This window comes from Halichoerus grypus, chromosome 2, assembly GCF_964656455.1.
Source record: "Halichoerus grypus chromosome 2, mHalGry1.hap1.1, whole genome shotgun sequence".
In the NCBI taxonomy this organism is placed as follows: Eukaryota; Metazoa; Chordata; class Mammalia; order Carnivora; family Phocidae; genus Halichoerus; species Halichoerus grypus.
In genome coordinates this window covers 204524529-204549281 of record NC_135713.1, presented here as the reverse complement: position 1 = coordinate 204549281, position 24753 = coordinate 204524529, and the positions used below count along the sequence as shown (strand labels likewise).

The window sequence follows — 24753 nt, the reverse complement described above, 5'->3', positions numbered from 1 at the left end:
ACTCCTGCCCCTGGCGGCGGGCGGATGGGAGCGGGGGAAATTGAGCAAGACCCGGCCTAGGAGGGCGCCTCCGCCCCCAGGAGAATGAGGAGGGCCGAGATCAGAGGCTTCCCCGAGGCGGGAGCTGCAGCGGGATTTGGAGTAACTGAGATGCTCCAAATGCTTTACAACGAAAAGGTAAAGGGCTAAAGGCTCGAGGAACAGGCCCACTTGGCCTTAGAACGAGGGAGCTGGCGGGAGCGGATGGGAGGTGGTCGTCGTTGGAGTGACTTTTCTCGCGGGGTGGGGGGGTGACGTGATGGCAGTGCAGACCTAGATCATGCGCTTTGTCCGGGAAGGAGAGGACGGCGCCCGGAAGAGACCAGCTCAGGCGGAAAAGAGGGTTCTGCCCAGACGGGGACCCCCCCCTCCCCAGGGGCGGAACACCCAGCAACCCGCGCAAGTCCAGGGCGCCGCGGGGCTGGCCGCAGCGTCCCGCACCAACCTGAGCCCTGGCCCCGCCCCTCGCCCCGGCCCCGCCCCCAGGCCCGCCCCCGCCCCAGCCGGCCGGCCCCGCTCCGCCCCCTCGGCCCGCGCGCAGGTAGGGAAGAGGCGGAGCGCCGGGGCCCCGCCCCCAGGAGCCACCGCCCAGTCGCTGGCCCGCGCCGCTCGGAGCTGCGTCCAGGGGACGTGGGGCCGCAGGGAGGTGAGCGGGGGCAAAGGGCGGAGCCCGGCACGCGGCGGCCGGGCCGCAGGCGCCGTAGGGGTCCGCGGGGTCGGGCCCGAGCCTCGCCCGGGGCGGCAGTGCGCGGCCCGCGAGGGTGCCCGCCCTGCCGGAGCGCTCGGGCCCCACGTGGGGCGCGCCGGAGGCCAGAGGTCGGGGCTGCACCGGGTCTGCCGGTCCCTGGGGCGCGGCTGGGACAAGACGCCGAAGGGGTCCCCTGGCCACGGGTCACCAGATGTGGGAAGGGCACGACGATTGGGCAGAAGTTTAAGGCTCCGGGAGGAAGAGAGGGGACTGGCAGGGGACAGGACCGCGCGGCCCCGCCTTCCTCCCAGAAACGCCTGGAACGCAGACCCTTCCCTCCCCTTTCAACTCCGAAGCGAAGTTTGTGCTTTCAGCCTCGCCAGGGTGGAAACCGGTGCGAGGGAGTGGAGTCACAGCAAGGCTAGATCGAAGCTCAGAGATTGGACCCAGAAGTCCTGACTTCTGGACTGTGAGGGGCTTGGGAAGGTTGGCCCCCGCTGATGTTCCTCCAGGGCCTTGGGTTAGGTTAGGGTTAGAAAGGGTTGTGTCTGCTAGACGCACCCTCCCATCCCAGGGCAGAGGGGAAGCCGAGGTCTCAGCCCCTGCCTAACCGGGTGAGTCTAAGCGGAGAGAGCCGAAGGGTTGGAGCTCCTGAGAGGGTGTGTCTGAGTGGGGGAAGGCTTGCCCAAGACCCCACATGTGCACTGGCTGCTGGCTCCCAAGTGGCTAGATTTAGGGCCCCGTTGTTGGTGACATTGGCTGTTAAAAAGGCTGAGCCCAGCATCTGTGTTCCTGTTCACTCTTTAGGTAGTGCAGAGGGAAGAGTGGAGAGTGAAGCTTGTTTTAGAGCAGTAGGAGGTTCTCAAGCAGGGCACTGATTTTTGGTGCCAGGAGATATTTGACAATGGAGACATTTTGGTTGTCACAACTCAGGAGAAGGAGGGGAGTGCTGTTGTTATTGGCATCTAGTGGGTCCAGGCCAGGGATGCTGCTAAAACATCTTACAGCACGCAGGACAGCTTCCCACCAGAAAGAATTACGCGGCTCAAAATGTCGGTGCTGTGCTGAGGTTCAAAGACCCTGGAGCCGCATCTGCTCCATCAGGTTACTTCTCATTGACTTCCCCTGCTTGCCTCAGTTTCCCCAGGAGTTAGGGGAGGAACAAAATAAGCTTAAATGAGATAAGAGGTGTGAGGACAGTTATTCCCCTAGCAACAGGCTTCCTTTGGTGCCATAAAACTGCCTCTTCCCTGCTCAAACCACAGTCTCTGCAGAGAGCGGGTCTGGGTGCTGTGGGGGAGGAGCTGAGTCCCAGGGGCTGGGAACAGGGCCCTCTCACAGCTCAGTCCTGGAGTGCCTCACCCCTAAGGCAGCCTCCCATGCAGGGTGAGCCAGGGCAGCCCTGGAGCTCAAATATCCCCCTGGGCGGGGGAGGAAGGGGGGAGCTCTGTTCTCATAGATTTTCCCAAAGCTGGATTGCTGAGACAGGCATGGACGCCTGGCGCCATGTGACCTGCTGGAATTTTCCCTTCTAAACTGACACCTAACTCTTCCAGTTATGTACACCAGGAAAATAACATCCAAGGACTAACAGGCTTCTAATTCCCTGTGGCTCCCCCAATCTACTTCCCTCCTGCAAAAAAAAAAAAGAAAGAAAGAAAGAAAGGTCCTCTGTGGCTGTGGGAACCTGGGTTAGACAAGAGGCCCCAGGGTGGGCCCCGCTGCTGGCAGTGCGAGGCACCCCGTGCTCCTGGTGTTAGCCAAGTGCCAGGCCAGGGGGACCCCGGTAGGGACGACTCCGGTTTGAGTTGGGCTCAGGAACGTTGGCCCAGCTCTCGGGGGATGGGGGTGAGGGGGCTGTTCTAGAGAGGTGGGATGGAGTGAAGCAGCTGTCCGTCCCCAGGAGCCCAGGCCACCCGCTGCCCTCCCTTCCTGTTTTCTGACAGTGTCCGTTGCTCCCATCCTGTTCACTTCTGGACCCCGGCCTCCTGGCCTGGGAACGATAGCAGGACAGAAGGAGAGCAGGTGGTAGTTTCTGGTTGGTTTTTCTGGTTTTGTTTTTGTTTGCTTTTAACTTGAAAGGGCTGGAGTGACACTCCCGTCTTTTTGTCGAACAGAAAACTGTAATAGTGGCCCGTCTTCAGTGTGTCTGTCATAGCACAGAACAGCAGAGGCTGATACTGAACCTGGGCTGTCACTCCCGGGCCCGTCCCCAAAGCCTCGTGCCTACCTGCTGCTGAGCCACTCCTATCTGGCTCGCTCATGTGCGAGCTACAGCTGTACGTGGTGTAAGATACACACACAGCCCAGGAGGGGACTTCTGTTCCTCTCGCAGGAGGGATTAGTCACACCACAAATACAGCATGGAGGCCCCTGGGGTCTGGGTCTGGCTCTTCCTCAGTGGTAGTGTTTTTACTGGTGGCCAGACTCTTCACAGCGTTCCTGTCAACTTGCAATAAACCATGCTAGATGAGAGAGCAGATAAGGGCAGGAAGAAGTCAAGGGGGTGTGTCCGTGCATGCACGTACCTGTTCGAGTCCAGGTGACTTGAACGAGGGTGCCTGGCTGGCTCAGGAGGGCATGTGACTCGATCTTGGGGTCATAAGTTTGAGCCCCATATTGGGTATACAGATTACTGAAATAAGACTTAACAAAAAAAAAATCCTGAAACAAAAACAGGTGACTTGAATGAGCCACCTGGCACTTCTGTTTGGTTCAGAATGAGCGGTGGCAGGATTGGGGTGGCCCCAGCCTCCTGCCTGCCCCATGGTGCAGCATCTGGGGAGATGAACTCTCTGGGCTGCCTCCCCCAGCTCCACACGTCCCCTCGGGTCTGAACCACCCACTTTGGAGCAGTCTTCAGTGTTGTCCTGGCCACCCCTGGGGATTTCCAGAGTGAGCTCACACAATTGCTCCCAGTTTCCTATCCAGCTGAGCCAGGCTGGGGGAGGACTGGCGGGGTCATCAGGGCCCGCTGGGAGTGTGTAGGCTCGCCTCACGCATGGTGGCTAGGTTGGGGAGGTGCCCAGGCCAGGCCAGCTCTCGGGATAGAGGCCAGGGGGAGTTGCCCCACCTGCCCCATCACTGGGGGAAAACAAGGGCTTTTCCCCCACAGCCCATAAAGTTACTGTTGCTTCCCTATGGGAGTGAGATCTGAGTGTAAAGAAAAATTCATCCTCTCATCTTCGGGGAAGCACGAGAGCCACAGTGTTCACATTCCGTCATTGTGTAAACTTATCCAGGGACCCAGACACAAGTCATTTGTTTGCAGTTCAAAAGCTGCCAGAGGCATGTTGTGGGGGTGGGGTGCCAGGAGAGTGGTTGCAGCTAAGTGGGCAGTGCCAGGCAGGGATGCTGGCCAGGAGGGTGGGAGGACGGTAGGAGGGTGATGCCCAGCGTGGGGAGCCAAGGAGCGAGGCCCAGAAGCTGGCAGCCACGGTGGCCCGTGAGGTAGTGGTCAGTAGCATGAGGGTCACTTGTGGTCCGGGCTTCAGTCTCCTCAGCTATACTGTGGGGTAGTGTAGTCCACCAGGACTGGTTGCTGTGAGGATTCCAGGGGTGATGCATGGGAAGTCTTGGGCCCGGAGTCTGAGGTAGGAGCCGTCGGGCCTGGGGTTAGGAGCGTGTCTGTGTGCCCTTGGCACAGGCTCGTGACGATGACAGGGGCCTTGCCTCGTGGGCCGTTGGGAGGGCTAGCTAAGAGCATGTCGGAGAATAGCAGTGCTATAATTACTCCGCAGAAGTGGCCCGGTCTGGGGTGGGGAGCCCCGCTCCGCGGAGGCTGAGGGGACGGAGGGTGGGCTTGGACGTGGGAGGGGAGCCTCAGGCCGGGACGTGCTGGCTCCTCCCAGCCAGGGCTTCTCCCTGTCTGCCTGCATGTGGGTCATGATGAGGGGGTGAGGGGGTCATGGAGGCGGTGACCCTCAGCTCTGCTCCCTCTGGCCGGGCTCGCAGGGCCAGGAACAGGGTAAGCCTTTCAGGGCGTTGGGCATCATCAGGTGGTCCTGCCCCTGATCCAGCCAGAAGCCTCTCTTCCCTCTCCAGATGGCCCTCCCCAGGTCAGGCCTGCAGGGTGACCTGCAGAATGCCTGGAACAGGAGGTGGGGACCCCACTGTGGGATGGGGCAGGAGCAGGACTTGGCATTGAAATATGGCCTGAGCCCTTGCTCCTTGTCGGCCACTGGTGATAGATCTGGACAGAGAGCGTGAGAGAAGGTTTGAGAAAGCCCTTTGATAAGCTGAGAGGGACTACCTAAGTGCCAGGTGATGTCATTTCTGCCTAGGGGACTGGGAGGCGCTCAGGAGTCTCAGAGGCCCACACCTAAACTCACCCCCAGCACCTCGGTCACCACCCCAGGCCCATATTTTGGCCGCTTTGCCTCTCCAGGTACGGGGTGGCAGAAGGCACCCCCCCCAACAATGAGACCTGGGACAGGTGACTTTTGACGTGTCTGAGCCTCAATTTTCCCACCTGTCAAATAGAGATCTGTATCTCTGGGGCTCTTGGCTCAGATAGACTAAGTGCGCAGTGGTCAACCAGGAATAAAAGAAGCCACCAATTAGTAGCCGTTGATTGTGCGCCAGGCCCTGTACATTCATAATCTCATGTCATCTCTGCTGGATCGGCAGGTTTGGGGGGACATCACCCCATTTCACAGCAGAGGAAACCGAGGCTCCGAAGTGGTAACTTGCCCAAAGTCTCCCAGCAGGTAAGTGGCCAAGCCAGGGTTTGAGTCCTCGCAGCCCTCCTTATTCCTCAACGACAGAATCCGTGCTGCCCCAAAATGAGGCAGGGGGCTGTGGTGAGTAGGGATTTACAAAGCCCTACACCCCCAGTCTTAATGGCCTGGATGGGCCCATGTCCAAGTGCCCTGAAGCCCAGTCGTCATTGGCGCCGGGGCCAGCCTCTTCTGGGGAAGCAGCAAGCTCCGGGGCAGGGTTCTGGGAAGTCAGGTTTATTAGCTCCTTAATGACTGTTTACAAGCTGAAAATTGTTTGCCTGGCATGATCCCTCCCAGCTGTGGGGCCAGCCTGGGCCTCCAGAAGTGAGGGGCACCCAGAGCCCCAGCCTGAGTGGATCAAGATGAGGGACTCAGGGCAGCCCAGGGCCTGACTTCTGGCTGAGTGACCCTGACCAGGTGCTTACCTCTCCATAAGCTATGGTAAGGCTTTGTCCCTCAGCTGCGTGTGCACCCAGGGTGAGCCCCAGCTAATGGTGACAAAGCCACCCAGATTTTAGACTCCTGGGGGGCTACTTAGCATCCTTTAGCATAAACAGACTAGGGTCAGAGATGTTAAGTGGCTTGCCTAAGAGTTCACAGCATTTAGGGTTGGGCCCAAGACCCGGTTCCCTCAGCTGGACAGTGTTTTCACTGTCTGGAGCCAGGCCACAAGGAGCCCGGTGGATATTAGGTGGACCCCACCCTTGCAAGCCCAAGACAGAGCCCTGCTCTGTGCACTGAGTGTGGTCATGTCTGGAAACAGCCTGTCACCCCTCGGTGTCAGGGAGCTTCCAGCAGGAGTGAAGTGGGCCTCCCCTGCTCCCCAACCCATGTTGTACCCCATCCTTTCCCTAACCACCGAGCACGTGCTAGGCCTCTGCCACCACCAAGGACCAGTGAAAAAACCCAGTTCGCAGGGGCTGCTCAGTTGGAAGAGCATGTGGCTCTTAATCTCAGGGTTGTGAGTTCCAGCCCCACGTTGGGTGCAGAGATTACCAAAAAAATAAATAAACTTGGAAAAAAAAAACAACAGACAATTCCCAGTACCTCAAGATCTTGAGAGGCAAACCCTCTTGCATGTTTGGAGCAAAGCCCCTGGCGTCAAGCTCAGGTCGACATGGTGTCCAATGGCGCATTCTCCCTCTCCAGGAGCCCTCCTGTGCCCTGGTATCAGACCCAGAAAGGACGAGGGCCTTCTGGACCCCCAGTGCCGCCCCTGACTCCTCCCCTTCACAGCAATGCTCAGGGAGCAGCAGAACTGGGACAGAACGTGTCTCCTTCCCAGAGGAGGCTGGGCTGTTGGGCAGGGCCCCCTGGGACCAGCCCCTGTGCTCCATTCCCTCTCTTGTCCCCAAGCTGCAGTTGGCCCCCAGGCTCTGGGAGCTGCTGCTTTCCTGGGGTGTGGGAGGGCGCCTGCATCCCTGCTCAGCCGCTATCCCCTTGTGTGCTTCTACGGGCAGTTTCTGGAGTCCAGAAAGTTCCAGAGAGCCCTTGGGGAGGGCACCTAGGAGGGCAGGATCCAGCACTGTGCCCAGCTGGGAACACCTGGTGGCATTTAGTGCTGCCTGCCCCTGCATCCCAGCTCAGCCAGCTTCCCGGACCAAGGGCCCCCTCAGAGGATGGGGCATTCACGTCTCTGCCTGCCCCCCTGGCGTGTGGTCCCAAGAAAGCCTGATGGGTGGGACAAAGTGGTGTTGGGGTCTGCACCACTCTAAGAACTTGGCACCCCCCCACCCCCACTCCCACAAGCTCCTACCCTGGGCCTGGAGCCCAGCACCCACTTCCCGTGTCTGTGGTCGGCGTGCCACCCAAGCACCGTAACTGGGTCACAGGGAGTCCAGAACCTGGGGTCTGGTGGGGAAAAGCCAGTGGGTCATCAAGCCCCTGAACCTGCTCCCCTCTCCCCATTCTTTATCTTCTGAACTGAGTTTGAGCAAAGCCTTTTAAGGTGTCGGGGGTGGAGAAATAGGGGCTCTCCCTGTGGGAGGGGCGCAAACCCACAGGTGCTTTCAGCTTTTCTCTCCGTCGAGCTGACGCGCAGCCTCCCAGCACAGCAGTGCAGCCGTGTCCGTGGACTGGCATCTCTGGGGAAGTGGGCACTCGCTGGGAGGGAAGGAGAGGGACGGGGCGACTTGCTGGCTTCTCTAACCCTGACCAGCAAGCGAGTTAGAGTTCATAGCCTCCGAGGGGGACACCGTGTCCCCTTCCCTTTCTGTCTCTGCATTCTCTCTTCCTAAGTCCTGTCCCCACACCCTCGGTGTCTGCTGGGCACTTCCCAGCCCTTTGCTCCGGCCCCGCTCTTGGCAGAGCAGGGAGGTGTTGGGGTGAGTCACGGGCCATGGGGAGACCAGGTTAGATGACAGCCTTTACATAAGCTGCCCCTTCCGGGTCTCGAGGGGAGCTGGAGCAACTTCCCCGAGGTCAGCAGAACTCGGGGCTTTGCTGGGGTTTGCACAGTGTGTGAGGGCCAGCTTCCTCTCTGCAGCTTTCTAAAAACGCCCCAGTTCCCAGAAGGCTGTGGGGAGGGACCAGCCAGTTTCAGTTTCTGTGGCAGGGAAGCAGGGGAGAGAGGCCACTTCCTTGCGCCTGGCTGTCACCCCGTCATCCTGTGATTCATCAGGGGACAGACAGGTTCCCAGCAGCCCCGGGCCATCTTCCTTCCCTCTGCACTGCCCACTCACCCACAGCTCCAAGCCCAGGCCAGGGGGCGGTTTATTTCCTCGGTCCAGGGGACCTGTGCGCTCCCCCACCCCCCACCCCGGGAGGTCCCGTTCACTTCCCGATGGAATCTAGTGGTTGGGAGTGGTCTGCCTCTTTCCTCTGCTGGAGGGGATGCTTGTTACCCCTTGTCCAAGGGTCCCTTCCTTCCTTTTGTCCCCAGTTCTGGCCCTGATGTCAGGAGTCTCCTGTTCCCGTCTGGAGCTGCACCTGCTGCTCACTCCCTGCCCTGGTTCATGAGGGTCCTCAGAGCCTGGGGATTGCGGAGACCCCATCGCCACCAGCAAGACCAGGGAAGCCTTCAGAAGCCTGCTGGTGTGCGCTGGTGGCCTGCAGGTGGGGAGGGAGAGAAGGGATTGGAGCCAGACCCCTGGGGGCAGGGGGGGAGGGGACAGCCGGCCCATGCAGGCTTGAGGGGAGGGGTGCTCCCCTGGGCACGCCCAGGTAGAGCTCCGTCGGGGGACCTCTCTGGCCGAGGCCTTGCTTGCCGTGGCTTTGTCTGTCGGGATAGGGCTTGGCTGGCAGTGCCCGGCCCCACCCTTTGTGGGGAAACCAGATTCTCTGGCGGCATCAGTGAGTGCTTTCCGAGTCTGCCTTTCTGTCATATGTGCCTGATCCAGGCTGCTGTCAGCCAGATTACACCACTGGGGGTGGGGGTACAGAAATGTCAACCCGTAGGATGATTTGAACTCTGCACTTCACTTTTTCTTTGAATCTGCCCCACCCACACCCCATGATGGACCTCACCCTAAGTCCCCTTCCTTTACCCAGGCCCAGCTCCTCTGGGCTGGGGCGGAAGGCCCCACTGAGGCCTTGGGCAGGTGGCATTGGCCTTGCTGGGTGGGGCAGCCTCTCAGACCTTCCACACAAGCCCCCCACCCCTCCCCAGCCCACAGGTTGGGTGCTGCGGTAGCCCTGGGGTCTTAGAGAGAGCAGCGGATGTGACTGTGGGCAAGGAGGAAGCCTTGTCCCAGGATGTCACAATTTCCTCTGCAATGAGCAAGCATTTCTGGGGCGTGGGAGATATGTGTTGGGCGGGGTGCTCCCAAAGCTCCAGTACTTTTTTCCAACTGGGTTCCTCCATGCCCTAGACTTGGGTTCAGTGCCCCCCCCGTACTGCCAACCCTACCCTCTGCCCCCCACCACCCCAAGGAAGGAACTGGGCTTCTGGTACACCTGTCCACCATTTCTGTACAAGTTGGGGGCAGTCTCAGGAGCAGGCTGTCCCCTCCTTGGTGGAGAGGGGCTGTGGGAAAGTGGTGTTTTGTGCTGAACTGTGGGCCTCGTGGGTGTCAGAGCTGGGCCATCACCTTGTCCAACTCCCTTGCTTAACAGAGAAGGAAACTGAGGCCAGGGGGTAAAGCTAGCTACAGGCCAGGACTCAGCATTGCCCATGAAGATGGTGAAAATAGCTCTCTTGGATACCACGCTCCTCCCCAGGAAGGTGTGCCCCCAGCCCTGCCTCTGCTCTCCAGGGCCCAGCCACTTCTCCCTGTGGCCCCCAGAAGTGCCCTGGGGCCGGTCCAGTCTCCCCAGTGTCAGGATGTTGGCAGAGATGGCAGCAACACAATGGGGGGCTCTGGGCCGGGGGGCCCAGCCCGGGTGCTATGGCTTTGGGATGGAAGGGCAGGCCGGGGGGCCCGGGCTGTGCTGTGGGGAGAGGGGAACAGGAGGTCCAGTGGGGGCTCATCCTGGGACTGCATCTGCCGTCCTCGGGCCACAGCAGGGCAGAGGGCACTTCGTGGAGCCTTCCAGAGTGGGCCACTCCCTTCCTGGGCTGAGTGTAGGATTGGGGGGATAGTTTTAGTCCAGGGTCCATGTGGACTGACCATCTGCAACCATGCATATGCCCCCCCCCCCACCTGCCTCCCATCCTGTTAGCCATTAGTGGGAACTATCTGTGCCAGACTGGGTGCTGCTCGGGTAGGGGACCCCTACACACAGGCAGGTGTCTGCACTATGCTAGAGGAGGCAGGTGAGAAAGTGGTTGATTCTGTCTGGTGGTGACAGGGCAGACTTCCTGGAGGAGGTGACATTTCACCTGCCATTGCCCAGGCGGATGAGGGGGAGGCTAGTGTGCCAGGTGCAAGGCCTCCAATGAGGAAGTGGGGGCCAGGGGACCTGCAGGGCATGTGTGTCTGCTGGGGGTGGAGTCAGGTTCTGAAGGGCACTGGGTGCTTCCTGTGGGAAAGTGTGATCAGCGCGGAGTTCCAGAAGGAGCCTACGTGCTTGGTGACCTCACCCAAGCTCGGACTCCGCAGCTCTACCGTCCCAGCCTTCCTCCACCGCCTGCCTCCTTCCCTTCCTGGTGCAGGACAGCACCTGCCTGGTGCCCTCTCACTGCACCCTGATCCCTAAGGAGACCAAACGAGAACTTTCCATCCAGGGGCCCCAGGGGAGGCTGTTGTCTTGGAGCTGTCCCCAGAGTAGAGGCAGGCCCATCTGCCCGTGATCTCTGAGGGGCCTTGTCACCCACTGCCGGTCTGCCCTGAGGTGTGAGGTCAGGACTCCCAGCACTTTGGGATAGAAGGAAGGATGCCTGAGTTTGCTGGGCAAACCCTGAAGCAGAAAGCGTCCTGGGCCCCCAGCTCTGCCTCAGATCCCCCCTCGGGCACCCCCTCCCCAGCTGGAGTCCCTCTCTCCTGTGGCTGGAAGACTTTGCCGCCCCTGTGAAATCAGAGGGAGGGCACAGACCTGCCCCACGGCAGCCCCCCAGACCCCTCTGGGTAACCCCAGGCCTCTGAGGAACAGAGTTTGCAAAGTGCTCTTGAGTAAAACTAAGTTTCCCTCCGGACTGGACTCTACTGTGTCACCCTGATAGGGGGCTGTCCAGCCCCCAGTGTGCCCCGTAGCTTTGGTGGGGGGGGGAGGGGTGGCTCCCGTTTCCTGACGAGATCCATCTGCTCCCCTTCCGAGCTGTGTGAGCGTGGGCAAGTTCCTTAACCCCCTGAGCCTCCCTCCATTCCCATCCACAAAATGAGAGCAGTGGTAGATGTCTACTGTGAAAGGTGTTTTGAGGACAAAGTAGGATAATGCACGTGAAGGGCCAGGCCTGGCGCACCTGGAGATGTGACCTGCCCTGCCCCGGGTTCTGCTCGAGGAGGGTCTGCTGCAGGGTTCCTCTGTGCAGGACTTCCTAACGAGGAATGCCGCAGTTATTCACTCTTAAATGCTTACCTTTATGTTGTGTGGATTTGACCTCAATAAATTATTTAAAGAGCTAATACAACAACAAAGAAACATTTCTAAATCATTTGAACGCTGCCTTAAATATCTGCCTTACTCTATTCGAAAGGAAATCTTAATCAGAAGACAGCCAACACTTTGTTTTTTTTTTGTTTTTTTTTTTTTTTTTTTTTTTTAAGATTTTATTTATTTGACAGAGAGACACAGCGAGAAAGGGAACACAAGCAGGGGGAATGGGAGAGGGAGAAGCAGGCTTCCCGCGGAGCAGGGAGCCCGATGTAGGGCTCGATCCCAGGACCCTGGGATCATGACCTGAGCTGAAGGCAGACGCTTAACGACTGAGCCACCCAGGCGCCCCAACACTTTGTTTTTAAGTTAAATGTTTCTCATGAAGTTAGGTTAACACAGAAAAAAAAAAAAAAAGTAGAGACCGTCCTGATTTGGGGTTCCCAGCCCAGAGTGGGGGTCTGCAGGTGGTTTTTTAGGTAAATGCTCTGAGGCTAGAGCCCCTGGCTGCCTGGCAGTCTGAGTGCCCAGCCCGTCAACAAGGGGTCCTTACTCCGGGTGGGGAGAACAGATCTCTTAATCCCTCACCCATGAAGCTGGTGGAATTATCCCCATTTTGTAGATGCAGAGACTGAGGTCAGGAAGATTGAAAGGGGCATTGTTCCCAACACGCCTGCTTGAGCCTGCCCTTCCTTCTCTATAGGCTGTGCGCACCAAGGGAGCAGCCCTGTTTGGCCTAGAAGCCTCTATCTTGGCATCTGTCCACCTCTGCACGGAGCTGAAGCTTGACCGACCCCAGAGCATCTGTGTAGAGTGAGGGAAGGAATAGAACATGCTCTGAAGACCTCTGCAACAAGCCCCAGGAAGCAGTGAGCTCAGTCCAAACTCGGAAGGTAGGACGCCAGGTAGCCGGGTGGGCTGGACCCAAGGCACAAGCCGCTTCGCTTGCTTGCTGGTTTTTCATCCAATATGTACCGATACTAGCTGTGGGCCAGTACTGCGCTGGAGGTGGAGATGCAGCAGTGACTAAGGCAGAGAGAGGAAGATGAGCAGGGTAAAGCGATGGAGAACCTTGTAGCAGGAGCAGGGAAGCTGCTTCGGGCAGTCAGGGAGGGCTCCTCGGAGGAGGTGGCACCCAAGCTGGAACCGGAATGATAGGAAGGAGCTACCTGCTCCACCGTGTGATGATCTGATACGGGGATGGAGAGACGAACACAGGCAGAGGCTTAATGTTTATGGAGCACCTGCCTGAGACTTTTTTAACAGCTTCATGGAGCTGTAATTCACATTTAATCCACATAAACCATATCCATTTAAAGCGTACGACTCAGTGGTTTTTGGTATATGCACAGGTCTGTGCAATCATCAGCACGGGCAGCTTCAGAACGTTTCCATCACTTCAGAATGAGACCCACCCTTTAGCTGCTGTCCCCCCAACCCCCTGCCTGTCTCAGACTTCCGTATGAATGGACTCCTAGAACATGTGGTCTTTTGTGTCTGGCTTCTTTCGCTTTGCATAACATCCTTAAGGTTCAGCCACGCTGGACCCCACGTCAGTGTTTCACTCCTGTTTGTGGCTGCCTCATAATCCCATCATGTGGATGGAACACATTTTGTTTCTCCGTTGGTCTGTCGATGGGCCTTTGGGTTGTTGCCACCTTTTGGTTCTCATGAACATGCTACTGTGAACATTCTAGAACAAGTTTCTGTGTGCACACACTGCCCGAGTGTGCATCATGCATGCTCTCATTTAATGCTCAGGGCGCCTCTCTTGGGGGAGGTCTTTCCCCCGTTACAAGGTGAGGATGTGGGTGACTCGTGGTCAAGTGCAGGTCAAGGCCAGACCACCCAGCTGCAGTGTGCTTTTGACCATGACCCCTCAGCACCTCCTAGCAGAGCTTAGCAGGTGCTAGACAATGAGGGGCCTAGAGTGGCCGAGTCAGGGGCAAGGAGGACACAAAGCCACTCGGGGCCCAGAGGCCCCAGTGAGAAGCGTGGACATTAAGTGAGAACGGGAAATCCTGGGACAGTGTTGAGCAGAGAGTGACGTGGTGTGATTGGTGCTTTTAAAAGGTGATGTCTTTGCTGCGTGGCAGATGGTCACGAGGGTGGGGGCTCGAGGGGCAGCAGGTGGAGTGGTCAGGAGGCCGCTATGATCCCTCAGGTGAGAGAGGTGGCTCCCGGGGGCCGGGGTGGAGGGGACCGATGGCCTCGGGCCGCACGTGCCTGCTCTGTCACCCTTCCAGCACATGTTGGTCCCACTCGCCCTTACCTGGAGGGCTCCCGTGTGACTCGCCACGGGTCTACGCACACCCGGGGTCAGCACTGTGTCAGCAGACAGATGTGGAGTCCCTGGCCTTATGCTAGGGGAAGAGAAACCGAACTCGCTCCAGCAGCTTTGGGAAGTAGGGAGAGGATTTTAGGCAGAGAAAGAGCAGAGTGAGTGAGGAAGGGAGGAGAATAGAACAGGCAGAGTGTTGATTCTGGTGGAATCAGAGGGCAAGTGGGAGTCGGTGGGGGGGGCGCCGAGCAAGTGTGGACAAGCCCCAGATTTGGGCAGGGGCGGGGAGGGGGGGTAAATTGCCACCTCCTCTTGGCAGGGCCATTTCACAGGATCCACTGAAATTCAAGATGTACTTACTCTTCAACCCAGCAGTTCCACTTCTAGAAGTTTGTCTTGGGATACCGCTGGGACATGCACATGGTCTAGGCAAGCGTGTCAGTTAACACTGGACAGGAGTCCCTGAAAACACCCTAAACAGCCATCAGTCTGGCATTAATTAAATCTTGGTGCATTCCACTCAAGGAAATCTTTGCGGTCATCAAGAAAGATAAGGTAGGGGCGCCTGGGCGGCTCAGTCGGTTGAGCATCCGACTCTTGATCTCGGCTCAGGTCTTGACCTCAGTCAGGGTCGTGAGTTCAGGCCCCACATTGGGCTCCACGCTGGATGTGGAGCCTACTTAAAATAAAAAAAGATAAGGTAGATCTGTCTGTATGCATTGATGTGCACCCTACGGATGAAAAGGTATGGTGTGAGCGTGTAAAATTTTAAGTACGTGTATCCTTTTCCAGGTGCAAAGAGGCTCTTACGTGGAAGACAGGGTGACAAGCAGACTTTGAGTTCACTCTCTGCTTTATAATCACTGGAGTCTTTTTTGTGTTTTTACAATGAGTATATGCCACTTTTATCATTGGGATTAACATTTTTCCTCCATGAAAAGAAAAGAGTACCAAACAGGTGGCAGTTTCAGTTACCTTTGAAAAAGGAACCAGGCAGCCCAGGGGACAGGAACCAGCATGGTGGCTTTCCCATCTGTCTGGTAATGAGGCTGAGCCACCAACCGCTTCCTCTCTAGAAACCCAGGGACGGCTACTAGGAGAACCACCTGCTGCCTGCCCAACTGTGGACCTCTTGTTTGCGGCTAGGGCACTGGGTTACCCTGGAGCCGCCTTGTCCTCCCCCAAGCCCTGCCCCAAGGTCAAAGAATCTGCCCTCTGACCCCTGGCCTACCTTGACCAGGCTGACAAGGCGGCCAAGGTCACTGCAGCTCTGTCCTTTGCCCTCCGGCTCCTCTCTGGGTGTGGTCCTTGCCTGAAGCTGAGAGACCACCAATGGAAGGAGGTGGAAAGGTGGGTATTCCCCAGGCCCCTGTGGGCCTGGATTGCAAACAAAGGACAGAACTAGACCTACTTGCCTTACCCCACCCAGTTCAGGTTCAGTCTCTGCCCCGTGGTTTGGAACCCAGCGTTAGGCTTGACTGACTTCCTGCAGGTTGTTCTGAGCCCGGGCCGCCCGCCCTGGCACCAGGGCCCCCAGGTCCCTTCCTGTCTTGCCACCTGTCGACACACTCATGCCCCCTCTCCCCGTTTCCATTCCAGCCGCCCTGCCCCTGGCCCACCATGGCCTCCGCTGACAAGAATGGCGAGAGCGTCTCCTCTGTGTCCAGCAGCCGCTTGCAGAGCCGGAAGCCGCCCAACCTGTCCATCACCATCCCGCCACCCGAGACCCCGGCCCCTGGCGAGCAGACCAGCATGCTGCCCCAGGTAAGGGGGCAGCCTGGAGGCTCGCTGGGGAGCGACAGCTGTGCACACACCGTTTGGGCGGGGGAGGCCCCCACTGCCTGTGTCACCCCTCACTTGGGCCTGCACCCCCTCTTCCCCGGCCCCAGATGTCACAGGGAGTGGGCCCTGAGCGCAGGAGCCGCGTCTCCCGGTGGTCGGTGGACGGGGAGACCAGAAGCACAGTCCTCAAGAGAGGCTCCCCGGTTCCACCAGGACCGGCTGTTTGCATTTCCCGCCCGGGGCCCCCCGAGGGGCTGTCAGACTTGGGGGAAGAGACCCCACGTGCTGGGCATCAGCAGCCTGACCCCTGTGGAGAATGGGAATGAAGACAGGCTGGACCAGCGCTCCATAAAGAGCTCATTGAGAGTGTCCTGGGGCATAAAAGGGGTCCTGTGTTGGTGCCACCCACTCACCCCGGGGGCCATTTTGCGTACAGAGGGGGGAGTGGGGGGGAGGGGAGCACTGTGTAGGGAGCTGGGAAATCATGCTAGGGTTCATTGAAGAGTGTGAAGGATGGTGACTTTACTGTCGGAAGGAAAGCAGCTCAGGCGTGTACATTAGGGGTGAGGTGCATTCTCAGGGTTCTGGCGCAGGGAGCCAAAGAAGAGCGAGCCCGGGATCTGGGCTCCACCAAGTCCCAGCCCGTCCTCCCGCCCTGCCTCCCGCAGAGGCCCAGGAACCCAGCCTATGTGAAGAGCGTCAGCCTCCAGGAGCCACGGGGACGGTGGCAGGAGGGCAGCTCGGAGAAGCGCCTTGGCTTCCGCCGCCAGGCCTCCCTGTCCCAGAGCATTCGCAAGTGAGCACCCTTCCCGCCCCCGCCCCCCCAGCAGCCCTGGGGACTTTCGCTGGGCCTGGCCCTGTGTCCCCTTCCTAGGAGTAGGCAGGCCTTCGTGAGCAGCACTCCCCGCAGGGCTGGAACGTGCATGTTCCGGGGGGTGGGATTTGAGGCCCAAGGGGGACGTGTGCCTTGTAGAAAGTCACAGTGTGGAGGCTGGGGGGTTCAAGGTCAAGGAGCGGGGGCTGCAGAGGAGGCCCTGGCCAGCCCAGCTTCAGCCCCAGACTCTGTTCCTCCCCTCTCGTCTGGTCATTGGGTACCTACCCGGGGGCAAAAGGGGGAGCCGATCTGCCCCTTGCGCTGGGTGCACGCATGCGCTGTAACCTCCCATGCCCTCCCCTGCACACACCTCCCGTCACCCCCGCGTGCCCTCCCCTGCACACACCTCCCGTCACCCCCGCGTCCCCTCCCCTGCACACACCTCCCGTCACCCCCGCCCGAGCGCGGTCCCTGTCCCGCCGCCCCCGCCGCCATGGCGGTGGGCGCGCGGCCACGGCTCTGTGTGCGCTCCTCAGGGGCACGGCCCAGTGGTTCGGGGTCAGCGGCGACTGGGAGCTGAAGCGACAGCACTGGCAGCGCAGGACTTTGCACCACTGCAGCGTGCGCTACGGCCGCCTCAAGGCCTCATGCCAGCGCGACCTGGAGCTCCCCAGCCAGGAGGTGCCTTCCTTCCAGGGCACCGAGTCTCCGAAACCCTGCAAGATGCCCAAGGTGGGCTCCCCCGGGGCGGGGGGGCGGCAGGTGACTTAGCCCCGGCCCGGTCGGCTCTGCTCACTCCCCCCTCCCTCCCTCCAGATTGTGGATCCCCTGGCCCGCGGACGGGCGTTCCGCCACCCGGATGAGGTGGACAGGCCCCATGCCCCACACCCACCCCTGACCCCAGGGGTCCTGTCCCTCACCTCCTTCACCAGTGTCCGCTCCGGCTATTCCCACCTGCCCCGCCGCAAGAGGATGTCTGTGGCCCACATGAGCTTTCAGGCTGCCGCCGCCCTCCTCAAGGTAAAGATGCCTCCCCGCCTCTGCCCAGCCCCCGCCATCCCTCCCTCCCTCTCTCCAGAGCACCCCTCGAGAGCTCACCCAGGTACGTCCTTCTGTGCCAAGGGTGGTGGATGCACCGGGTTACCTGGCAGAGAGGGGGGCCCTGCAGCTCAGGAGCCCGGCCCACGTCCTTCCAGCCCCAGTTCTCCATAGTTTGGGAAGCCGGTTTCTGCACTGACACGAGCTGGGAAAGTAGGACACGTGCAGGCACCACCCTTCACCCAAGTTCACTCAGCGCCTGTGTTGTGTTGGGCCCGGGGACTGCAGAGGGAAACGAACCAGTGTCACTGCTCTGGAAGGGCTCCCAGCCCTGGGCGGGCCGATGTCACTACTCAGTGTGATGAGTGCTGGGGCCCACACAGGAGAGGGGCTGATGTCAGGACAGGCACTTGGGCTGAGCCCAGAAAAATAAGGAGAAGCTTCCCAGGAAAGGAAGGCAAGGAACAGTATTCTCAGCAGAGGGAAGGGCCTATGCAAAGGCCTGGAGGTAGAGGGGGCGTGGCACATCAGGGGAAGAGCACGTGGTTTGATGTGGTTTTAGTGAGGGGTGCTTTATAGGAGGAGTAGCCGCAGATTGGGGTCAAAGAGGCAGACAGGGGCCTGCTGTGCTGTGCCAGGAAGCTGCGGCTGGGGGAAATGGCCCGAGTTTGGGGAGTAAGGGTGCAGAACGAGTGGTGGGGAGCTAGCTGCCCCAGCCAGAGGGCAGGAGGTCAGCAGCGTGAGGATAACCGAAAATCTTGAGAAGAGCCATGGGTTCGGGGCTGCGGAAGCTTTCTGGCCTTTTTCCGCAGACACTCGGTGCTCTGGGCAGGGTCCCATCTCCCAAGGTGCTGCCCCGGGAGGAGGGGCTTGACAGTTCCTTTGGAGGGGGTGGGGGGTAGAGGCACCTGCCCCAGGCCTGACGCCGGGCCCTGCCCTGCCCTCTCCAGGGGCGCTCCGTGCTGGACGCCACGGGACAGCGGTGCCATGTGCTCAAACGTAGCTTCGCCTACCCCAGCTTCCTGGACGAGGACGTGGTGGACGGAGCAGACACATTTGACTCCTCGTTTTTTAGTAAGGCAAGCATGGGGTGTGGGCCTCAGGGACTGGGTACGGGGTGGCCTGGGAGTTAGGAGAGGAGACCCGGCCCTGATCATGCTCTGCCAGGAGCCCCTGAGGGATCCAAAGGCCCACTGGTGGGCTGGGACGTGGCACCTCGTGGAACTCCTGGGCGCCTGTCTTCCTGCTGGGGACCCGGCAGGGCAGGGTGCCAGCCGGGAAAGCCACCGTCAGGGCTGACAGGCACGTGCCTTCCATTTCCCTCCCAGAGAGCCTGTCTAGCTTTGTTCTGTCCTTGAATTGAGGTGCTGGGAGCAGTATGGACAGTGACTGCTCACACTGTCTTTTTCTGTGTCCCCCACTCCACCCCACCCCAGGAAGAAATGAGCTCCATGCCCGACGACGTGTTTGAGTCTCCCCCACTCTCGGCCAGCTACTTCCGGGGGATCCCGCGCTCGGCCTCCCCGGTCTCTCCCGATGAGACGCAGACCCCTCTGTGAGTTCTGGGCACCCTTCCTCCGGGTGCGGGGGGGCGGCACAGCGGGGGAGTCCGTCCCGAGCCCCGTCCTGGGGTGCGTGGGGGGGTGGGCAGCGGGCTGAGGGCCGTCCCCCACCAGGAAGGAGCACGGCCGCGCCCCGGTCACGGCGGTCCGGCGCGGCAAGCGCATCGCCTCCAAGGTGAAGCACTTCGCGTTCGACCGGCAGAAGCGGCACTACGGCCTGGGCGTGGTGGGCACCTGGCTGAACCGCACTTACCGCCGCAGCATCAGCAGCACGGTGCAGCGCCAGCTGGAGAGCTTCGACGGCCACCGGTGAGGCTGCTGCGCCGGCCCGGCGGCCCGGGGGCCCCGCTCTCGGGAGCCCCTCGGCTGGAGGCAGAGGGGAGAAGGGCCGAGAACCAGACCCCCAGGACCCTCTCCTGCGGCACCCCCTTTATTCAGCGGGCGTTTAGTGAGCAGCTCGTGCGGGAGAGGAGAGCGGGGACAAGTCCTCAGGGTGGCCCCATGGGACACAGCCCCACGAGCATGCGTGTCGCCTGGGAAGGGTCCTCGGCGCTTGCTGCCTCTTCACCCTCCCGGCTCTCTTGGCCTGTGTCCTTAGCCCAGCTCCCAACAGCGGTCAACAAGCCTTCCTTGAGCGCCAGCACACAGGCCCTGGAACAGCTCCAACAGGAGGGACAGGGAGGGCAGGGTGGGCCGGAGGGACAGTTAGAAGCTCTATGAGTGAGGGGACCGTGGGGGGAAACCAGAGGACTGGGGAGGGGCAGTTCTCACAGTGTGCCCCAGGCGGCGACCCGATCGACATCAAACCCAAAATCAAAAAACGAATGACAAGTGTAGCAAGTGTCCCAGGAGGACAGAGAGTGAGTGGATGGCTGGTGGGGAGGGCTGCGGTCAGCACGAGCAGGAGTTAGCCGGGCAGAGAGAGATGTGAAGAGCGTCTCTGGCAAAGGAAATGCCGTGTGCAAAGGCCCTGGGGCTGCAGGGATCATGGTTTGTTCTAGGAGCTGTAAGAAGAGAAGGTGGGTGGGCGCATTAAGGCCCTCAGGAGGGGGTGACATTAGACTTTATTGCAAGGGGAGCAGGAAGCTGTCTCAGGGCGTAAGCTGCGAGAGAGATCTGTGAAGGTGCATTTACAAAGTCACTGTGGTGAAGGACGAGTTGGAGGGGAATACAAGGGGAGGGGAGAGAGCAAGTGAGAGCTGATGGGGGCTGGGCTCAGCAGGTGAGGGTTGGGATGTGGGTTCAGCTGGGCTGACCCAGGGCCTCTGTCCCCAGGCCCTACTTCACCTACTGGCTGACCTTCGTCCACATCATCATCACACTGCTGGTGATTTGCACATATGGTATCGCACCCGCGGGCTTTGCCCAGCACGTCACCACCCAGCTGGTGAGTCAGGCTAAGGAAGGGGTGCTCCCCTCTGGGGGCCCCAGCCTCTCCTGAGAGGCATCAGCATCATCGGCCGCGGAGTCCCTCCCTTGGCCACAACCTGGCCCATGCGGGAGGTGCTCCGGGCTCACCATAGCTTTACCTCTCAGCCCCACTCTGGGGGCCATACCCTGGGATGGGGAAACCCCTGAACCCCCTACCCTCTGCCCCTGCACCAGGTGCTGAGGAACAAAGGTGTGTATGAGAGCGTGAAGTACATCCAGCAAGAGAACTTCTGGATCGGCCCCAGCTCGGTGAGGGGCCCAGGGGGATGGGACAGCATCTCAGCAGGGAACCCTGGGGCCCTGTCGCCCCCAGCTGGGCAGGGGTCAGCTGGCCCAGGAGCCCCTCTTATCGGGGGACCTTCAGGGGAAACTCAAGAGAGTGGCCAGCTCTGGACCCAGGCTCGCTCTTTCCCCTCCCCCAGATTGATTTGATCCACCTGGGAGCCAAGTTCTCCCCCTGCATCCGGAAGGACCGGCAGATCGAGCAGCTGGTGCTTCGGGAGCGAGACCTAGAGCGGGACTCGGGCTGCTGTGTCCAAAACGACCACTCGGGCTGCATCCAGACCCAGCGGAAGGACTGCTCGGTGGGGCCAGGCCCCCTAGCCCCTGCCAGCCCCACTCTGGTCCTGTGCACCATCTTCACTTGCCCCAGCATAGGGGAGGGGCCCTCAAGGACAGTGACCGCATCCCCTCCCTCCTTCCTGGCCCCATACAGGGAGAGTGCGAACCTTCGCAGCCCCGGAGGAGTGAAGGAAGTGATGTTCCCAGGTCTTGGGAACGTCAGCCAGGGGTGGAGGTCTGGGAGATGAGCCTGAGCCCTGGAGACCAGGGGAAGAGCCCCCGTCCAGAGGGTCCCTTGCCGACTCTAATGGGGATGGTGTTATCCCAGTCGCAACCAACCCTCCTCTATCCTCCAGGAGACTTTGGCCACTTTTGTCAAGTGGCAGGATGATACGGGGCCCCCCATGGACAAGTCTGATCTGGGCCAGAAGCGGACATCAGGGGCAGTGTGCCACCAAGACCCCAGGTCCAGTCTCAGGGTGGCCCAGCTGGGCTGTGAGAAGATGGGATTGAGTGTCCTGTCTGTGCTTCCCCCTGGGGATGTCAGCGGGTGGGTGTGGCAGGCTGGGGGGGGGCACAGCTCCTCATTTTGCCCCTTCTGACCTCTGCCTCCAGAACCTGTGAGGAACCAGCCTCGAGTGGCGCCCACATCTGGCCTGATGACATCACCAAGTGGCCAGTGAGTGTCTGGGGTGGAGAATGGTCTAGGAAAGGCAGGGAGAGGGTGAGGGTGCCGCCGCTGCAGGGGCCCAACCCAGTGTGGGCGTGTCGTCCCCCCCCGCAGATCTGCACCGAGCAGGCCAAGAGTAACCGAACCGGCTTCCTACACATGGATTGCCAGATCAAGGGCCGCCCCTGCTGCATTGGCACCAAGGGCAGGTAAGCCAGCTCCTTGTTGCCACCTGCCACGCGGGCTGGTGTCCTCCCTCCCCCACTCTGGGGTCGCCCGTGGTGTGAGCAGGATGAAGGGGAGCCTGCCCCAGAGCTCGGGTCCCCACAGAGGGGCGCCCCTCCTGCCAGTGGGCAGGGGTACTCGGGGCTCTGATGTATCCCCTTGCCTCCCTGTCCCCCCAGCTGTGAGATCACCACCCGGGAGTACTGTGAATTCATGCATGGCTATTTCCACGAAGAGGCAACACTCTGCTCCCAGGTGAGGCAGGGCGTGCGGGGGCCCTGAGGGTGAGCAGGTGAGCCCGGCAGCGTGCTGGAGCCGGCCTCATGCCTCCCCTCCTGCAGCAGGTGTCTGGCTCTGCACACACACCCCCCCCGCCACATCGGGGCCAGCTGGGTCACAGGCACTGACTGCCCCGTGCTTGCCCTCAGGTGCACTGCTTGGACAAGGTGTGTGGGCTGCTGCCCTTCCTCAACCCCGAGGTCCCAGATCAGTTCTACAGGCTCTGGCTGTCTCTGTTCCTCCACGCAGGGTAACAGGCCCCTCGCTGCCCGCCCCTCCCCCCCACGCCCCTCTGCTGCCTGCCCCCCGCCCCTGGGCCCGTGGAGGAGGACTCCTGGCTGGCAGCCGGGGGCAGATATGGGACGGCTGACGCCTGCTGTGCCCCCCTCCCCAGCGTGGTGCACTGCCTCGTGTCCGTGGTCTTCCAGATGACCATCCTTCGGGACCTGGAGAAGCTGGCCGGCTGGCACCGCATCTCCATCATTTTCATCCTCAGTGGCATCACCGGCAACCTCGCCAGCGCCATCTTCCTCCCGTACCGGGCGGAGGTAGGGACTCGGGGGACGGGGCAGGGAGGAGGGCCAGCTTTGCTGCTTCCCACCCCTTCCCGCCCAGAGCCGCCAGAGGGACACACGGCCCCGCCCGGGCCAGGCTCGACAGCAGATGGACAGCTAAGCTGTGGGCTTATTAGCTGATCCCCTAATCCCTGGGAGCAAGGAAACAGCGATGCTTCTGCGTCATGCTCAGGCATCACCTCCAGAAAGACTTCCCCAGACCCTGTCCCTCCCTTTGTTCCCCTTCTCTGCTTCATTTCTCTTCGTGACCGTGACCCTTGCCTGCCTACCTGCAAGTCACATAGCTGTGGGTTGAGCTGCATGAAATCTCCAGGGTGCAAACATTCATGACCCACAGAAACAGTGACAGTTTTTCCATTGATTCGACCCCATGCCCTTGGCTTGTTCGGTGTCTGTCCATCCTGCCGTACGCTGCCTGGCGTAGGCCTGTCTGTCCTGCTTACTGCACAGACTAAACACTGGGCACGTAGTTGGTCCTCAGTGTTTGCAGAAAGGGTGGGTGCCACAGGCCCCACTTTGGTCCGGGAGCCTCAGCTGCCGGGTCCCCACCCCTGGGAGAGCCCGCCCGTAGGAGGACCCGGCTGCGCCCCGGCTTCGCACCTGGCACCCCGGGCTGACGCCGCTCCCCGCCCCGCCCCAGGTGGGCCCAGCAGGTTCGCAGTTTGGCCTCCTCGCCTGCCTCTTCGTGGAGCTCTTCCAGAGCTGGCAGCTGCTGGAGCGGCCCTGGAAGGCCTTCCTGAACCTGTCGGCCATCGTGCTCTTCCTGTTCATCTGCGGCCTCCTGCCCTGGATCGACAACATTGCCCACATCTTCGGCTTCCTCAGCGGCCTGCTGCTGGCCTTCGCCTTCCTGCCCTACATCACCTTCGGCACTAGCGACAAGTACCGCAAGCGGGCCCTCATCCTGGTGTCGCTGCTGGTCTTCGCCGGCCTCTTCGCCTCTCTGGTCATCTGGCTGTACGTCTACCCCATCAACTGGCCCTGGATCGAGTACCTCACCTGCTTCCCCTTCACCAGCCGCTTCTGCGAGAAGTACGAGCTGGACCAGGTGCTGCACTGACCCCCGCCAGGCAGGCCTGGACGGGCTGCCTGTCTGCAGAGCGCCCCAGCCCGCGCTCCAGAGACCCGCCGCCGGGGGCCCCGGCCCTCCCCCCACCAGCCACACTGACCCCGCGGTGACAGTCACAAAGGCGAGGTCCTTGGGGGAGTGAGGCCCCCCTTCCTCAGTCTGGGGGGCCCTCCGAGCGTGTGCTTCTCCACAGCGCCGGGACTCAGACCCTGCCTTCCTGCTGCTCCCCTGCCGGCAGGACCCCTGCCGAGGGGTGGGCTTCTCTCCTTCCCAAGGTCCCCGGCTTTGCCGATCTCCCCACTCAGCCCCAGCTGGGGCCTGCCCCCCCCCACCCCATTACTGTGGCCGTGCCCTTACTGGGACGTGGCCAGGGTTCCCACCAGGTTCCCACCCCTGCCTCACTGAGGCCTCCCCTCCCTGCCCTATTAGCCCGTGCCCCTTATCCAGCAGTGGCCTGGTGAGCCTGCCCTTAATGCTCCTGGACCAGACGTGTGGGAAAGGCTTTGCCGTGGCCTGGGGCAGAGAAAGAGCATGGAGACGCAGCAAGGCTGGGAAGCTGAGAGCCTCCACTTGATGGTCGCAAACAGAGGCTGTCCCCTCTCTGTCTGTCCTGGCCCTCCTTCTGAGTCAGTGTTCTGCCTTGTGGGGCTGGCTGAGAAGGCCGGCCCTACCCCACTCTGCCTCACTCCTGCCCAAGTGGGGGTGGGGGCTGGGCCACCTCAAGGACCTGCTCCCAGGGGTTGCCCAAGGCTCAGCCAGGCCCATTTTTTACTGGTTTATATTATGGTTCTAATTTTTAAAAGTAACGCTAACTTTATATGGATGATGTCTCGAATGTATTAAATGATATTCTCTAAAAGTATCATTTTTTGACCTGAGAGGCTCTGGCAGAGTGAAAGCTGGGACTTTTTTTTTTGTTGGTGGGGGGTCAGCCATGAGCTCAAGGGCAGGGCCTTGGCCCAAAGGGACGGTGGAAAACTTGTGGGGCATTTGGTTGGACCGGAAGCCAGGTTTGGGGTCCCATGGAAAGCCTCAGGGGGTCCCTTGAGAGGGCCGGGTCAAATCCTTGGACCCCAGGGGCAGTGAGGGGCTGGCTTTCCCGGCAGAG

The 24753-nt window shown here is 60.6% G+C and overlaps 1 protein-coding gene across 7 annotated transcripts; it reads left to right on the top strand.

Moving 5' to 3' along the window:
- The first annotated feature begins 589 nt into the window (after positions 1–589).
- Positions 590–24507, top strand: RHBDF2 (rhomboid 5 homolog 2). 7 transcript variants are annotated; one of them, XM_078066140.1, is made up of 21 exons: positions 601–685; positions 5357–5436; positions 8330–8502; positions 12062–12251; positions 15239–15403; positions 16015–16217; positions 16772–16967; positions 17052–17255; positions 18224–18352; positions 18710–18828; positions 18950–19144; positions 20111–20222; positions 20441–20515; positions 20689–20850; positions 21184–21293; positions 21443–21506; positions 21612–21706; positions 21902–21977; positions 22151–22251; positions 22396–22549; positions 23217–24507. In XM_078066140.1, the coding sequence occupies exons 5-21, from the start codon at positions 15260–15262 to the stop codon at positions 23634–23636; spliced, it is 2559 nt and encodes an 852-aa protein (XP_077922266.1). In that variant the 5' UTR covers positions 601–685; positions 5357–5436; positions 8330–8502; positions 12062–12251; positions 15239–15259; the 3' UTR covers positions 23637–24507. The 7 variants fall into 7 exon arrangements, with proteins under 7 accessions (XP_077922267.1, XP_077922266.1, XP_035944413.1 ...); XM_036088520.2 differs by lacking the exon at positions 8330–8502 and having other exon boundaries at positions 16090–16217; XM_078066138.1 differs by lacking the exon at positions 8330–8502.
- Positions 24508–24753: the final 246 nt, after the last annotated feature.

Coding starts and splice junctions, on each gene's coding strand:
- RHBDF2 (XM_078066141.1), top strand. CDS start 15,260: ATGGCCTCCGCTGACAAGAATGGCGAGAGCGTCTCCTCTGTGTCCAGC. Junction 20,851..21,183: donor CCCAGCGGAAGGACTGCTCG/GTGGGGCCAGGC, acceptor TCTATCCTCCAG/GAGACTTTGGCCACTTTTGT. Junction 21,978..22,150: donor AGGCAACACTCTGCTCCCAG/GTGAGGCAGGGC, acceptor GCTTGCCCTCAG/GTGCACTGCTTGGACAAGGT.